The following is a 16,840-nucleotide window of genomic DNA, read 5'->3' as shown; positions in this document are numbered from 1 at the left end:
TCCTGCAGGGTATTTCCTGTATTCCGAGTGTACGTACTCATCTTCTATTTGTCAAATATTAAATTATATTTCATGATCTGAAACGTAAGTGTGACACATGCACAGACATACAGCAAGACTACAGACTGCTTGTTCAGTGTGCTCCTGTTGTAAGCTTGAATATAATATTTCACCTTTAATGGGATCATAAAATACAGACTGAAATGTACCGCCTGTCCAAATGTTTTTCTTCTCTAGTGAGAAAAACATGCACAGTCACTGTGATATAAAGCCTCCCAAAGACGTCCTGGCATCACAAGTGCAGCTAAAGTGAGCTTTAAAATTTATCATAGCGTAGAAAACTATAGCAAAAGAAATCATCTTATATTTATAGTCTGGAGCCTGCAGCAAACCCACACTGCACATTATAAACAGCGGCACTACCCACGGCGTCTCAGTGCAGCACAAGACAGAAATCTCAGAAACCATTTTCATATATATGTATGTAACTGTTCAATACACAACATAATTTTAGTCTTGTCATCCTGTTCACTGGGCCATGCTTAATGACCACTTTTAATTATTATTGTTATTTTACTGTATTTTAAAAAATAAACTGTGCATGAGGTTAGGTAGAGAAAACTAAGTCAGCAGAATAGAAACAAAGTTTAGTTCTGTAGTTGAAAACTTGAGTATTTTTGTCTTGTTTATCCAAATACATTGACTTGACTACACAGTCTCTGTGGTACAGTGTGTTGTGCTTGTCTGTTTACCCCCAGATATTAAACTCAATGTGGTTTGTCCTGCACAGACTGTTAGCTCAGGGCTTTTATGAGCTCTGTTACAGCAATATTCTAAAGTCAACACAGTTTTACAACAGTCCACTTATGTTTCTGTTTGATCTGGGCTGGCTCATAAGAACCAAACCTAAAAAAAAAATTCCAGTTGTTTTTTTAATTTAAGCCAAATCTGTTACTCTCTCTCCCCCTTTTTTTCTGTGAGTTTTGACATGAAAGCCTGGTAACACTGTCCTCCCACAGCAGGTGGACGGGCTACTGTCATTTTTCAGCTGAGATCTAAAGCGGTCGTGTTTATAGCTGGGTATGATCTGTAAAATCTGCTGTAATCCAGTAGCAACGCTTTCAAAAAACTCCTTTTCTACTCCATTATGTGTTTAAATCGGTCTTTCCTCAGGCATCCTCAGATGTTTGACCTTTCCTGTGAGGAATGATTCAGTGACATGAGAGGGAAGCATTTTCTGAATTCTCTGCAAAGTTCCCAAATCTTAAGCATTACACATCATAGTGATATCTGATGAGTGTTTTTGTAATAATCACGTGCAAAACATTTTTAAAGACAGTGAGAAAAATAATTTTCTCACTGCTGATAAGAAAATAAACATCTCTCGTTATTTAAGGCAATGAAAAAAAGATGAAACTTCGTGTTTTAGTGACCATGAAATGTGCAAAGAAGATACTTCAGTTAAGCAGAATCTGATAATACAAAAGTTTTTTGAACTCATGTGGTTCATTTTATTGTTGTTTGCACATCAAATTCTGTTATAGTGTTTTCTCTGCTGCTGTGGACCACGGACTACCAAGTCATCAGCTTAGGAGAAACAATATAATAGATGTAATTTTTGTGATTATAGTGATTATAGTGATTGTAAAGGCTTCCATATTTTCGGCAGAGGAGTTTATTTCAAATAAACAAACTCTCACTGAGCAAGATTGCAATTTCTTTTTAATTCTGCCAGCTGGTGGCCATGCAGCTAAAAAAAAAAAGCGTATTCTCAGTTGTGAGATATGCACTGGAGAAAAGAGGAAAGTAGAATGAGAGAGAAGCAGGTGTAACAGTGAAGCTGCAACAAGCAAAGGCAGCAAAATACATGGAATCAACCACCCAAGAAAACAGACATTGCACAAGAGGGGTGAATAAGAGTGCGCAGGCAGGGTGGAGTGAGTGGGCGAGAGTGTCAGGAAAGTTTACAAGATGGCAGTGAGACCTGCTGTGATATGAGATTTGAAAATGGTGGCACTGACAAAAGACGGGGGGTGGCAGAGTCGATCATATTAATATTTTCATTATGAGTGACCATGATGGACATGATTGGAAATGAGTGCATCACAGGGAGAGCTCAGTTTGATCAGTGTGGAGAAAGGCAACGTTAAGCTGGTTTGGACATGTGCAGAGGAGGGGGAGTGGATAAATTGGCAAAAGGATGTTGAAAATGGAGCTACCAAGCGGCAGGAAAAGAGAAAGACCTCAGAGAAGATTCTTAGATGTAGTGAAGGAGGACGTGCAGAAGGTTGGTGTGACAGACAAATGCTAGGGAGAGGATGAGATGGAGGCAGATGATCCACTGTGGCAACCCCACATAAAGGGAACAGATGACAGAAGAACAGCCACAACGAAACAGCATTACAGTTTTGGATGGTTAATGGTTGGATAACCATCGCTAGAGTTTGGTGCAGCATATGTGCAGGCTTCAGATGTCTTTAAGCACTCTGCTTTAAATGGTTTTATTCTGTTCTTTTCTCTGTATGATGCCAAAGATAGGGGGTGTGATGAATACAGTCATCTCAGGAACAGCAGCCCCGCCCATCTGCTGTTCAAACCTTCTATTAGTGAAGGATAGCCAATTAGAAAAAAGTTGGCTTAAAGGGAGAGAAACGAAAAAATAAACTAGATGAGCTGACGTGCTTCACAAAGACCCAGTATGAGATTAATAGAGTCTGACAGTAATAATATGAAAATGTAAATCAGCAGAATGGGTCACCTTTAAGAAATGTCTTTAGTTTTGAATGTACCTGAGACTGCGGCAGGACTAAAAGCTGAGCTGGCAGCCTGATGTAGCAGTATAAGGCAAGGCAAGTTTCTTTATATAGCACAATCAACAGCAAGGTGATTCAAAGTGCTTTACAGAGACATTAAAAAACAGAAACAAATAAAAACCATGATTTAAAATGAAAAAGAAAGAGTACATTTTGAAATTTAAGCTTAAACGTGTGGATTTGGTGTTTTATTCAAATGCAGCCGAGAATAGGGGAGTCTTCAACCTGGATTTAAATAAACTGAGTGTTTCAGCTGATCTGAGGCTTTCCGGGAGTTTGTTCCAGATATATGGAGCATAAAAGCTGAATGCAGCTTCTCCGTGTCTGGTTCTGACTCTGGGAACTGTGATATTATTCTGTTATTATATGTTACCTTATATATGTAATCAAAGTAGTTGAATTAGAATACTGCTGTAGATCATATTATACCCTTTAATATAGAGTGTGTGAGCTGTATGTAGTTTAGTTCTCGTTATACTTTTGAGTTAAAAGAACATATTCACGTATTAGTTTATTAGACAAGTGTGCATCACTCTGTATCCTTGATCTGCTGTGAATGTGTTACATGCTTAATTGTTGAATCATGAAGAGAAGATTGTAAGCAGGAGACTCTGTGTCTAAGACAGGGGAGATAGACAGACCACATTCCATACCCCCACCTTACAGAAAGCAGAGAAACAACTGCCGAGGTCATAACTTAGGCGCTGTAACAGAGAAAGAATGTGATGTTTTGGCTTTTATGACTAGATGGGGGCCACTAGAGACTATAAAAAGCTGAGCAACCCGTCACCATTTTGAGACTTGCTGTGACCCTCTTCAGGCAGCTCTCCCCATCATGATGGTCCTTATGCTCTTAAGTGTTGAATTGTATGGAAATAAATGATTGTTGATTGAGCATAAATACACCGAGTATTGTCCTTCCTTCAGCCCAAAGATTCAAAGAATTGGGAGATTTCAACAGAACAGATAAAAAACCGGATCCAGATGACCTGAGGGATCTGGAAGGTTCATACTGGGTCAGGAGGTCACTGATGTATTTTGGTCCTAAACCATTCAGAGCTTTATAGACCAGCATCAGAACTTTAAAGTCTATCCTCTGACGAACAGGCAGCCAGTGTAAAGACCTCAGAGCTGGACTGATGTGGTCCACTTTTTTGGTCTTAGTGAGGACTCGAGCAACAGAGTTCTGAATGACTGCAGTTGTCTGACTGATTTTTTAGGTAGACCTGTAAAGATGCTGTTACAGTAATCAAGCCTACTAAAGATGAATGCATGGACTAGTTTTTCCAGGTCCTGTTGAGACATCAGATCTTTTATCCTTGAAATATTCTTGAGGTGATAGTAAGCTAATTTTGTTATTGTCTTAATGTGTTTTTCTAAGTTTAGGTCTGCATCCATCACCACTACTGGTTTGTGGTTTTTAGGTATATTGAAGTTCTCTGGTGACCTGTAATCATTTTTCTTTGGCTCCAAAGACTATTACTTCAGTTTTGTTTTTGTTTAGCTGGAGAAAATTGTGGCACAACCAGTCATTAATTTCCTCAATGCATTTACCAAGAGCCTGTACAGGGCCTTGGTCTCCTGGTGACATTGTGATGTATATTTGTGTGTCATCTGCATAGCTGTGGTAGTTTATTTTGTTGTTCTTTATAATCTGTGCCAGTGGGAGCATGTAAATGTTAAACAGAAGGGGTCCCAAGATGGAACCTTGGGGAACTCCACATGTGATACTTGTCTGCTCAGATGTGAAGTTACCTATTGATACAAAGTATTTCCTTTTTTCTAAGTATGTTTTGAACCAGTTTAGTACAGTTCCTGAAAGACCTGCCCAGTTCTCCAGTCGTTTGAGTAATATGTTGTGGTCAACTGTGTCAAATGCTGCACTGAGATCCAGTAAAACTAAGACTGACATTTTTCCACTGTCTGTATTCAGACATATGTCATTGAACACTTTGGTCAGAGCGGTTTCAGTGCTGTGGTTCTGTCTAAAACCTGACTGGAAGGCATCATAGCAGTTATTCTGTTTTAAGAAGTAACTCAGCTGTTGAGAAACTGCTTTTTCAATGATCTTACTTAAAAATGGGAGATTTGAGATCGGCCTGTAGTTGTTCATTTGTGTCTTGTCAAGATTGTCCTTTTTCAGTATAGGTTTTATTACAGCAGTTTTTAGTGGTTCTGGAAACACACCTGACATTAAAGAAAGGTTGATGATCTGTAACAGGTCTGACTCCAAAGTCTTTGAGACCTTTTTGAAAAAACTTGTTGGCAGGACGTCTAAACAGCAAGAGGAGGAGTTCAGTTGACCCAAGATGTCCTCCAGGTCTTTGCTGTTAATAGGGTGTGGCGGAGGCGTGGCCCCGGGCGCAGCTGGAGGGGAGGAGTGGAGCAGAAGGTTCAACAGGGCGGCGCCGCGAGGCCGGTAAGAACAGCTGATGGTGTTTATGTACTGATGATGGTCTCCCTCCGCTGTGTTTATAGTGAGACGGGGAGGAGCGGCCAGGAGAGATCAGCTGGGCTCGTGAGCTGTCAGGCTGTGCGACTGATTCAGCTGTCAAAACTAACAGTGACAAATAAATGTGGAAGTTGGCAGTACATACCTGCGTGTGCGTGTATTTGTGCCTGGTGTATCCCACAAGTGGTGCCGAAACCCAGGAAAGTGCTGGTGGGGGAATGTCCGACCCACAGGCCGCGCCACCCGCCCAGCCCCTGCAATTCTTGGCGCAGATGCTAGCGGAGATGGCGACGATGAGCCGGGATCAGGCGGCCGACCAGCGTGCCCACCTGGCCGCGCTGTGGGAGCAAACGGACCGACAGACGCAAGTTCTGGAGCGGCTGGTCGGGGCCGCTGCCACGCCGAAGCCCTCGCCACTGTCGGTGGCGGTGCCCCGGATGGGGGACGGGGACGACCCACAGGTTTTTTTGGAGACCTTCCGTGCCATGGCGGAGGCTTGCCAATGGCCGCGGGAGGAGTGGGCTCTGCGGCTGCTCCCCCTGCTGTCTGGGGAGGCACAAACAGCGGCCCTGAGTCTGCCTCCGGCGTCGAGGAGCAGCTTCCCGGATGTGAGCTGGGCGGTGGTGGACAGGCTGGGGCTCACCGCCGAAGACCATCGCCGGCGGTTCCGGGCCTGTCGGCTGGCTGCAACGGACCGACCATTCGCCTGGGCCCGGCAGCTGCGCGACGCGGCGGTGCGCTGGCTGCAGCCGGGAGCATCGGAGGGCGAGACGAAGCTGGTGGACAAGGTGGTGCTGGAGCAGTTCACGGAGGGATTGCCAGCGGAGACGGCGAGATGGGTCCGGTGCCACCGGCCCGCAAGCTTGGAGGTAGCGGTGACGCTGGCGGAGGACCACCTTGCCGCTGGAGCAGGGGAGCCCGGGGACACCGGACGGAGGCCGAACAAACAGGCCCCAGTGCCGGCCCCGAGACGCCGTGTGCCGGCACCAGGGCAGGCAGAGCGGCCGCCGGCGCTGAGCCCCACTAACCCTTTCGCGGCATTGGTGCCGTCCAGGGGAACCGAGCCGAGTGGAGCCGCCCCCGAGCCACGGAGGGCAGCACAGACGCCGGGGCCGGAGTGTTGGAAGTGCGGGCAGCCGGGACACCTGAGGAGGGAGTGTCCGCTTATGGAAGTGGGGCAGGTGTTCCGCGTTGTTGGCGCCCCAGCACCCTCCCCCGGTCCAGGAGGGACATACAGTATTCCGGTAAGGACTCGAGGGGGTATACGCCAAGCGTTGGTGGACACAGGCTGCACACAGACCCTCGTGCACCAAGGCTTGGTTCGCCCCGGGGCATTATTGGAGGCAGAATGGGTGGAGGTGAGGTGTGTTCATGGTGATGTGCACCGGTACCTCATAGTGCCGCTGCTGCTAAAATACAAGGGCCATACACATAGGGTAACGGCGGCGGTTAGCCCGCGCCTGTCGCACCCCCTGATTCTGGGTACCAATTGGCCGGGGTTTCATCAGCTACTGGGGCAGTACGCGGGGGTGCGATCACGACCGGAAGCGGGGTGTAGCGTGTGCGCGGCATTCAGCGGTGACGCGGGGTCGTCCGACACCGACTCCGGGGGGGAGGAGCCGGCGGGTCCCTCACGGGACGTCCCGCCGGCCCCGGAAGTGTCCCCCATGGGTGATTTCCCACTGGAGCAGTCTCGTGACGGCACCCTACGCTCAGCCTTTGACCAAGTGATGGCTATTGATGGTCACGTGGTGCGCCCTGAGGCCGCGCAGACCTACCCGCGTTTCGTCTTATTAAATGACCGATTATATCGAGTGAGTCGTGACACTCAGACTGAGGAAACACACACCCAGTTGTTGGTGCCGCAGGGCCGCCGGGAAACACTTTTCCAGGCGGCCCACTATAACCCCATGGCAGGGCATATGGGCTACGAGAAAACTCTGGAGCGAATAACGGCCCGATTTTATTGGCCGGGCATCCGAGCGGATGTGCGCCGCTGGTGCGCGTCCTGCCCGGACTGCCAGCTTGTTAACCAGCCGGCCATACCGAGAGCGCCTCTGCGCCCTCTCCCCCTCATTGAGGTCCCGTTTGAGCGCTGGGGACCTCATCGGGCCGTTTCACCGGAGTGCACGCGGTTACCGCTTTGTGTTAGTCCTGGTGGATTACGCAACGCGGTACCCGGAAGCAGTTCCGCTGCGCACCATCTCGGCTAAGAGTGTGGCGCAGGCACTGTTTCAGGTCATCTCCCGAGTCGGAATCCCGAAAGAGATACTGACTGACCAGGGCACGTCGTTTATGTCTCGTACACTGCGGGAACTGTACGAATTACTGGGCATTAAATCTATTCGGACCAGCGTCTACCACCCTCAGACTGACGGGCTGGTGGAGCGGCTGAATAAGACCTTAAAGTCCATGATTCGGAAGTTCATTAACGAGGATGAACGCAATTGGGATCACTGGCTAGACCCTCTGTTATTCGCAGTGTGGGAGGTGCCCCAGGCCTCCACGGGATTTTCTCCCTTTGAACTGCTGTTCGGCAGGAGGCCACGTGGGGTGCTCGACCTGATTAAAGAAAGCTGGGAGGACGGTCCGAGCCCCGCCAAAAATGAGATTCAGTACGTGTTGGACCTGAGAGCAAAACTCCACACTTTGGGGAGGTTGTCACGGGAGAATTTGCTCCAGGCTCAGCAGCGTCAGCAACGCCTGTATGACAGAGGGGCTAGACTCAGGCAATTTTCACCGGGAGATAAAGTGCTTGTGTTACTCCCTTCTTCCAGCTCGAAGTTGCTCGCCAAGTGGCAAGGTCCCTTTGTGGTCACACGGCGAGTCGGGGACGTGGACTATGAGGTCGCTCGGTCGGACAGGGGAGGAGCCGCGCAGATTTATCACCTCAATCTCCTCAAACAGTGGCGAGAGGTCGAAACCGCTTCTCTGGTGAGCCTGGTGAAGGAGAGAGATGAGTTGGGGCCTGAGGTGCCAAATTCTATCATTCCCACCTCCCTCCCTTGTGATGACCATCTCACACAGGCCCAGAGAGCGGATGTTGTCGCGTTGCAACAGCGTTTTGCGGACGTGTTCTCCCCCCCTGCCCGGCCGGACGTCCCTCATCGAGCACCATTTCGTGACGCAGCCCGGCGTGACGGTGCGTTCACGGCCCTACAGGCTCCCGGAGCATAAGCGAAAAATCGTGCAGAGGAAATTAGCGGAAATGCTGAGGATGGGAGTAATAGAAGAGTCGCACAGCGCCTGGTGTAGCCCCATCGTTCTGGTGGCGAAGAAGGATGGGTCTATATGGTTCTGTGTCGACCATCGCAGGGTGAACGAAGTGTCACGCTTTGATGCCTACCCCGTGCCTCGGGTCGACGAGCTCCTGGACCGGTTAGGCACGGCCCGCTTTTTCACGACGCTGGACTTAACCAAGGGCTATTGGCAGATTCCCTTGTCTGCCGAGGCCAGGGAGAAAACGGCCTTCTCCACTCCGTACGGTTTGTACCAGTTCGTGACACTCCTGTTCGGCCTGTTCGGGGCCCCGGCCACTTTCCAGCGTCTCATGGACCGGGTGCTGCGTCCGCACGCGGCGTATGCTGCCACCTACCTGGATGACGTGATCATCCACAGCGACACCTGGGCGGAGCATGTGCTGCGGGTGGCCGCGGTCCTGGAGTCCCTGAGGGGGGCGGGGCTCACGGCCAATCCGAGGAAGTGCGCGGTTGGACGGAGGGAGGTGCAGTATCTGGGGTACCACCTGGGGGGCGGGCAGGTGCGTCCACAGGTGGAGAAGACGGCGGCTATCGCATCCTGCCCGCGCCCCAGGACGAAAAAGGAGGTGAGACGGTTCTTGGGGTTGGCGGGTTACTATCGTCGCTTTGTGCCGGGGTTTGCGCAGCCAGTGTTGGGGAGTAACGGAATACATGTACCGCCGTTACGTATTTAGAATACAAAATATGAGTAACTGTATTCCGTTACAGTTACCGTTTAAAAAGGTGGTATTCAGAATACAGTTACTTTGTTGAAATAAATGGATTACACTGCGGTACTTTCCTGTTTCATTTTGTCGCGGGTCAGGACTGTTTGGGTTTTGTTTGACAGCTACGTTCTTTCGTTCCAGGCAGCAGCGTTACGGTTGCCATGGTTACATGGCGACGCTCTCTCTCTCTGCGACTGTGTGTTTCCTGGGTGAGAGAGCGCCTTTTCGTTGTTGTTGTTGTTGTGCTAAGCTAACAGGCAGAATGCTACAAGCATAGCTCTAAAGAATGTAGCATCATGGGCAGTATAGTCCGTGTTGCAGGGAGAATGCACTGCCATACACGTTATGTGTCTGTGAGCGCGAGGAGGGAGAAAAAGGCGAGTGGAAAGGTACGAGTTGTCGTCGAGGAAAAACGGGAGCTGGAAGCATGTAAATATAATAATAACCACTGCAGCCAAGAAGAGTGCCTGACGAGCCCAGTTGTAAGTAAGCTATTAAGACTCGACTGTACACCGTGTTCGTGTTTTCCTCCGAAAACAATAAGTTCCGTTGGAGCAGTCTTTCAACGCCTCTCTCTGTCTCTCGCAAGAAAAATTGACCCACACAACAAAGTAAAGCTATTTTTCGGCTATGAGCCGACAGGGACCCCGCTGTATTAGTCAGAGGTCCCTTTACTACAGTTCGGAGTCGCGGACCTTCAGTAATAGTAATAAATCACACAGCAATAGTACATTCACGTTGTTGTAAAAAGCACGATAATATATTAAGTAATCCAAAGTATTCAGAATACGTTACTCTCATTGAGTAACGTAACGGAATACGTTACAGAATACATTTTGGGGCATGTATTCTGTATTCTGTAACGGAATACATTTTAAAAGTAACCTTCCCAACACTGTGCGCAGCTAACCAGCCCCCTGACCGATCTCACTCGAAAGGGTGCCCCGGATCTGGTCCAGTGGACGGGGCCGTGCCAGGCAGCGTTTGTGGGAGTGAAAAATGCTCTCTGTGGGGAGCCGCTGCTTCACACTCCTAACTTTTCCCTCCCGTTTGTTCTGCAGACTGACGCCTCGGACAGAGGGCTGGGAGCCGTTTTGTCTCAGCAGGTGAGGGGGGCTGACCGCCCTGTCCTGTACATCAGCCGGAAGCTGGCGGAGCGCGAGCGCCGGTACAGCACCGTGGAGAAGGAGTGCCTGGCCATCCGGTGGGCGGTCGGCTCCCTGCGCTATTACCTCCTGGGACGCTCATTCACCCTCTGTTCGGACCACGCCCCGCTGCAGTGGCTCCACCGCATGAAGGATGCCAACGCCCGGATCACCCGGTGGTATCTGGCGTTGCAGCCCTTTAAGTTCAAGGTGATCCATAGGCCGGGGGCGCAGATGGCGGTGGCCGATTTCCTCTCTCGCTCGCGGGAGGGGGAGTTGGCTCGGCCGGACGGCTCCCCGGCCTCGAACGGGCGGTGGGGGTGTGTGGCGGAGGCGTGGCCCCGGGCGCAGCTGCAGGGGAGGAGTGGAGCAGAAGGCTCAACAGGGCGGCGCCGCGAGGCCGGTAAGAACAGCTGATGGTGTTTATGTACTGATGATGGTCTCCCTCCGCTGTGTTTATAGTGAGACGGGGAGGAGCGGCCAGGAGAGATCAGCTGGGCTCGTGAGCTGTCAGGCTGTGCGACTGATTCAGCTGTCAAAACTAACAGTGACAAATAAATGTGGAAGTTGGCAGTACATACCTGCGTGTGCGTGTATTTGTGCCTGGTGTATCCCACATAGGGTGAAACTGTTTCATGGTGTTTAAACTGTTTTTTGGTGGACACAGTACATATCCTGAATCTGCTGTTGATGTACCAATTGTTTGTCTAATCTTTTGGATTTTGTCTTTGAAGAATTTGGCAAAGTCATTGCAGGCCATGGTTGAATGAAGTTCAGCTGCCACTGACACAGGAGGGTTTGTTAGCCTGTCAACTGTAGCAAATAAGACTCGAGCATTATGACTGTTTTTGGTGATGATGTCAGAGAAGTAGGACCTCCTTGCACTCCTCAGTTGTAAATTAGAATTGTGAAGTTTCTCTTTATAGATGTCATAATGAACCTGGGGGTTTGTTTTTCTCCATCTGCGCTCAGCTTTCCTACGCTCTCTTTTTTCATTTTTCACCAGTGTGGAGTTTCTCCATGGAGACTTCTTCCTTCCAGAGATAACCTTCACCTTAATGGGAGCAATAGTGTCCATTACATTTAACATTTTAGCATTGAAGCTATTGACGAGCTCATTGACTGAAGTATAACTGTAACCTGATCCAGAGTACAGTACTGATGCATCCCTAATAGCATGAGGAAAATAATATACTGCTGAAGAGAAGAGCATTTCATCTTAAACAACATACTTTATTGGCTGTGGTCATGAGTCTCGGGTCAGGTTGGTGAGCATGTGCATATTGTATATCTTCCAGACAACAGCTGAATATAAATTTCTCCAATATCCCTTAAGCAGTTTTTAAGAACTGTCACAATAAATCAAACTTCACATTTACTAAAAACTAATTAGCAAATCTCTTCCACGGCTCAAAATTAACCCAAAATTGAATACTGGCATCATGTTGCTGAAGTCTTCTGGTCTCAGGCTCATGGAAACTGTTGTAGTTGATTTAATTCATTGCTTTTAATGGGAAAACTAGATTATAGCAGCAGATCCCCTACAACTTTCACCTACCCGATGAGTACAACACTGTCTCTGCTTTGCAAGGTTCTTGGTATGAATAAATCCATTATTAGAGGCCATGTAATATCATCATGAAAGACACCCACACATCTCTGGATATAACTTTGATAGCATCTGAAATCAAACATCACCCTGCATCAATCTTTTACTGCTCTGGCAGGATCAAATGTATCAGCTGAATGTAATATTCCAAAATGAAACATCTTATGATGTGATAACATCTGAAATATATATATATTTATATGTATAAAGGAACAGTCTTTGTTCTCCTGCCTGTGTGACATTCACTCGCCACTTCTGTCTTGCTTTTCTGTTAGAAACCATCTGCTTCTGCATCACTCCTTTGATACCGTATATCCAGGAAAAGACAGTTTGAATGAAAAACACAGGATTGAGTAAAGCTGTGTTTATTCAGAAGATCCCGCGAAACCAGCGCGATACGCACCGAGTCTACTAAGAGACATCAAACATGCGTACCTCTTATTCGATTTTCCCCGCTTTGGATAAGAAGTCAGAGCATACGGACATGATCATTCACACTAATGAATGCTGAACACCAGACACACATCACGTCCTAAACATATTTTTGGGTCTCTGCTATGCAAGACCTTTAATTCAGTATTTATTACCGTGCCTCATTAGTCGGCTTGCTTGCTATGACCTTTACAGCAGAGCAGCATTGTTCTGCTTTCTTTCTCCCTACTGAGAATTCTGCGTAGCGTCCTGACAAATTAACATCACTCAGGCCAAAAGTTGTGCGCACCAACATGATGCACATATTCGTGCATTTTCCTTTCCCCCCACGTGCACGCTCATCAGTTTGCCCGCCTATTTCGGTGATGCTGCTGTGCGCAGGTCAGCGAGTGAGTGTATGCGGAAAGCAATCTGACTCCAATATGTGGTGAGTGGCCCCCAGCAGTGCAAGGTTAATCCAGCGACTGTGTGCAGAGCCTGCTTGAAGAAGGAGGCATGCAGGAAGACATAGACGAGCTGTCAGAGACAGAAAAAAAAAGATCCTGTCCTGTTCATCTTCAGTATAATGGAAGACACTAAAAGTTCAGCAAGACAGAGAAGAAAATGCAAAGAGGCGGGTAGAAGAGGTGAAGCAGCTAAATGGATGCCAGGAGGCTGATGGCAGTGGGTGAGGAGGTCCAGATAAAGACACACACACATGCACATGCATGCGTCTCCACAAATTGTGTTCAGTGGGTGCTCTTGGCACAAAAGTCAATGCAATACATCTTCAATTGTTCAGTCATTCAAACATCTAAGACTGTGAGCAGAAAGAAGAAATCGATGTGAAGAGAGAGCAGGAATACGACGTGCTAACGCCATGCTAACAATGTCTTCTGTCACTGACAGTGATGCCCTCTAATTTGAAGGAACATCGATCACTCAGAAAAGCTTCGCGGAGATTCGACGAATACAGAGACTGTCGCTTTGTCAAAGCGGCACCCGGCATAATTCACCCAAACAATCAATTTCACTTTTCCTTTCTCTGGCCCTCCCTCACTCTTTCATTCTGGTTTTATGAGGCCATTGAGGAATTACTCATCCATAACCAGTGGAGGCTCTAATGATGTCTGTGAGATATTTCTCTCTCTCTCTCTCTCCCTCACACACACACACTGTCTCCCTACAATATTTAAGTTTGTCGAAGCCCAGTTTTTTTGTCAGATGTTTAATAAATTGGCTCTTTGTGGAGGTCAGTGTTACATATTTTCACATGGTGCTTAATCTTGGTCTAACACTCGAGTTAGCGAGACGGTGGATGCGATCAAAGCTCGCTCAGATACTGTAAAATGATTGGAAGTTTGCCTTTTTTGCACCATGATAAGACAGAAATAAAGTTTTGGAACTTATCCCAGAGGAAGCGAGTGTACCAGTCGAGAGCCTGTTTTGAATTTAAAAGGCTGACAGATTCACGAGGCTCTTGTGGAAAGTAAAATGCAATTTAGTTAGTGTGCACTGCGGGTAAATGTTAGCCAGAGATCAATGTGTGAAAGAGCTGATAAAAGCAGGGGATTAAAACCCCTGCTGGACTTGTTTGCTCCGTGTTTAGCCTCTTCCTTTGTCGCCTGGATAGGAAGGTTTCGGTGCTCACATAATGCACAAAGTGACCACAAAGAAGCGTGACGACCTCAGGGCCACAGAATGACCATAAAGTAAGGATGGGAAATTATGTAACACAAATGTTTCTCAAGTAGAAATCAGACTTTTATCTCGGAGGGATTTTTGCTTCACAGCAACTGGACTCTCACATAGGTGGCTAACAAGCTGTAATCCTATTCGAGATAAGATCAAACGCCCGAAATCTTTAGTTGCAGCAGGTATCAGAGGACCTAATGTTTGGCTCCAGTGGCCATTTCTCAGCTTAAAGCAGGCCTTTAAACATCAGAAGATTAGATGTGTTGAAGTGAGTGAGAGAAGTTTTAGAAAAGATTTATCAGCCCTTGCAAACTTCATCAGTGAAAGGCTGCCACCGCTGACCGCAGACATCCAGCATGAACACTCGGTCCGTTCGCAGCTGCACAAAGAATTTGTGGTCTCTGTAACTGAAAAGCTCAAAGTTTTTCAGGTTTTCATCTAATGTTTTTTTAAGTCTTCCCAAAGGTGACTTGTGTGTTTTGATTCAACTGAAAAGTGAACTTTAGGAATTCTTCTTTTTCAACTTGTTACCTGTCAAGCAACTAAAATATGAACTGATTTAAAAGCAAGAGGGAACTGGTATAATATACAGCAGTGATAAAGATTCAAGATGGGACATCCTGCCTTTCAGTGTCTGTGACTCTGTTCATTAAACACTTTAAATCAGGCACTGGGCCAAGGACTCCTGCTGACAGAAGAACATTTTCATCTTTTATACAGAAATAAGGCTTGCAAAAAAGAGAACTTCATCCAAGTGACTCGGATGTGTGCACTGACGGTTTTAATTAATACAACTCTTAGAGGACAATTAATGTAAGTCTGTGTTTAATGCTAATTGAAACTCCTTGTTTGCTGCTGGTATAGAGCACACCTGGTCTGATCGCTCTACTTTAATTCCGCAATCCAGTCTGGCCCAGTATCAAGCAAGTGCGTACCAGCATTATTCTCTATTGTGTGCATCATTATACCCAATTTATTTATGTCAGCACTGCTGAGCAAAGGTATAGCAGCATCCCGTTTTCTCATTACACAGCTTTCCCCCTTGGAAATGTTTTATTCTGCAACAAATGCCATGTACCTGCCATGGAGGCAGTCAGCGTCGCCACAGCCCGCTACAGACCTGCAGGAGCAGCTAAATGAACAGTGCACAGTGAGGAGGTTTGATTCGCCTCAGGTACAGCCTCTCAACTAAACGGTAATAAGCATTTAGCGGCCATTTAATAGCAGGTTGCACACAAAAATCACCAGCCGACAGTAGTGTGACATGCTGCAGAGTTCATAATGGAATTCGAACAAACGATTTCTAAATGACTAAATTACTTTCGTGAAACCGTGGAGCTGTCTTATGACAAGGAGAATGTCAAAATGATGCACACAGCTGCAGAAGGGACCGGTACGGTACGGTCTGTCACGGAGCTCCATCCAGACCACATCCACAGATATAATGACCAGTACCGCACCTGGACCAAACCTGCGCATCTTTATGTGAAAGCTTCATCGGGATTATGAGAGGAGATGTGCAACTCGAATCACGGATTGGATTCATGAACCAGTTGACTCGTGCAGAATGAGTTTTTTTATTTGCTTGTTTGTTTGTTTTTTAAAACAATAAAACGTAATAAGATAACCTCCACTTTAAGCGATACCTTAATGAAAGACCTTAATGACGTAGGAGACTGCAGGATGATCCCACCCAAAATGCACGAAACGAACGAGAGAAAGCTTGCAATAAACAAAATGCCTTGTTCCAGCAGCGACGAGTCATGCAGAACGAACAAACAGCTGTAATAACAGGCTCTTATTGTCTCCAGAGTGGCACACGAGCATTGCTCATTATCTCCAGATTTAATTCATTAGGAGTCCGAAGATTTTTAAGCTTTTCTGTGAAAGTTTGATATGGCTTCACACATGACTCAGTGCACGAGAGACAGTTGGACATTTTTACGTTTTCTTTTTCAAAATCATCATTTCGTCTGTACGAATAAAGCATACCACGATCCAGTCTACAAAGCGCAGTGCTCTGGAGAGGATCCACGCATTCCGCGCAGCAACACTCACGACCTCGTGTGAAATAAAGAATATAGAGCCTGTATACAGTACAGAAACCTATAGCACCACCTAACTGATCCCGCATTTGTACTCACCACAGAGCGAGTTGGCGAAGCCGTACCACACGCAGCCCCGTTCCCCTATGAGCCACCTTCCTTGCGTGCTGGCCGCGAAGCTGAACGGAGTCCCCAGTACGCACACCAGCAGGTCGCTGATGGAAATGTTCATCAGGAGCAGGTTGATGGGCGACCGCAGCATCTTGTAGCGGCAGAAAAGAACAAGCACCAGCAGGTTGTTAATAAGTCCGAAAGTGCCGATAAAGCCCAGGCACACAGCCACTACCAGGTTCCCAGTCGGGGTGAGAGCGGTCCGGTATGATCCGCCCCCCAGGTGCCCTTCCCCGGCTCCGGTACACAGAGCGCTGTTGAAATCCGCGCAGCCGCTCAGGCTCACGTTGGACACGATCATGGCAGTCCTGGTGTCACTGCGGTGCCACACCGAGTGACCACGGTAGCTAATAAGAAAAAGAACCGTAGCCGACAACACTTGTTGCTTTAAAAAGAAACGTCAAGTAGAGCCAAGCGGACAAGTGGGGTGATAAATAGTTGTTGTTTTTGCTCTTTTTTTGGTGGGGATGTCAAAACTTTGTCTTTGTTCAGGGGGAGGGGAGTGTTCGTAAACAGGAATATATCTTAAAAA

General features: G+C 47.5%; 1 protein-coding gene across 1 annotated transcript in view; it reads right to left on the bottom strand.

Moving 5' to 3' along the window:
* LOC147308848 (vertebrate ancient opsin-like) overlaps window positions 1-16,609 on the bottom strand; it is an 81,250-nt gene extending 64,641 nt beyond the window's left edge. The window contains exon 1 of the mRNA XM_086271171.1: window positions 16,237-16,609. Coding sequence (XP_086127297.1) covers window positions 16,237-16,609 — 373 coding nt within the window. The remainder of the gene's footprint in view (window positions 1-16,236) is intronic.
* Between the last annotated feature and the right edge of the window lie 231 nt (window positions 16,610-16,840).

The sequence above is a fragment of the Aulonocara sp. 'chitande type north' Nkhata Bay genome, linkage group LG18 (genome assembly GCF_057382095.1).
Source record: "Aulonocara sp. 'chitande type north' Nkhata Bay isolate Kocher_YH1m ecotype deep benthic linkage group LG18, A_spYH_male_GT1.1, whole genome shotgun sequence".
NCBI classification, from domain to species: Eukaryota; Metazoa; Chordata; class Actinopteri; order Cichliformes; family Cichlidae; genus Aulonocara; species Aulonocara sp. 'chitande type north' Nkhata Bay.
This window is presented reverse-complemented; position numbering and strand designations above follow the sequence as displayed.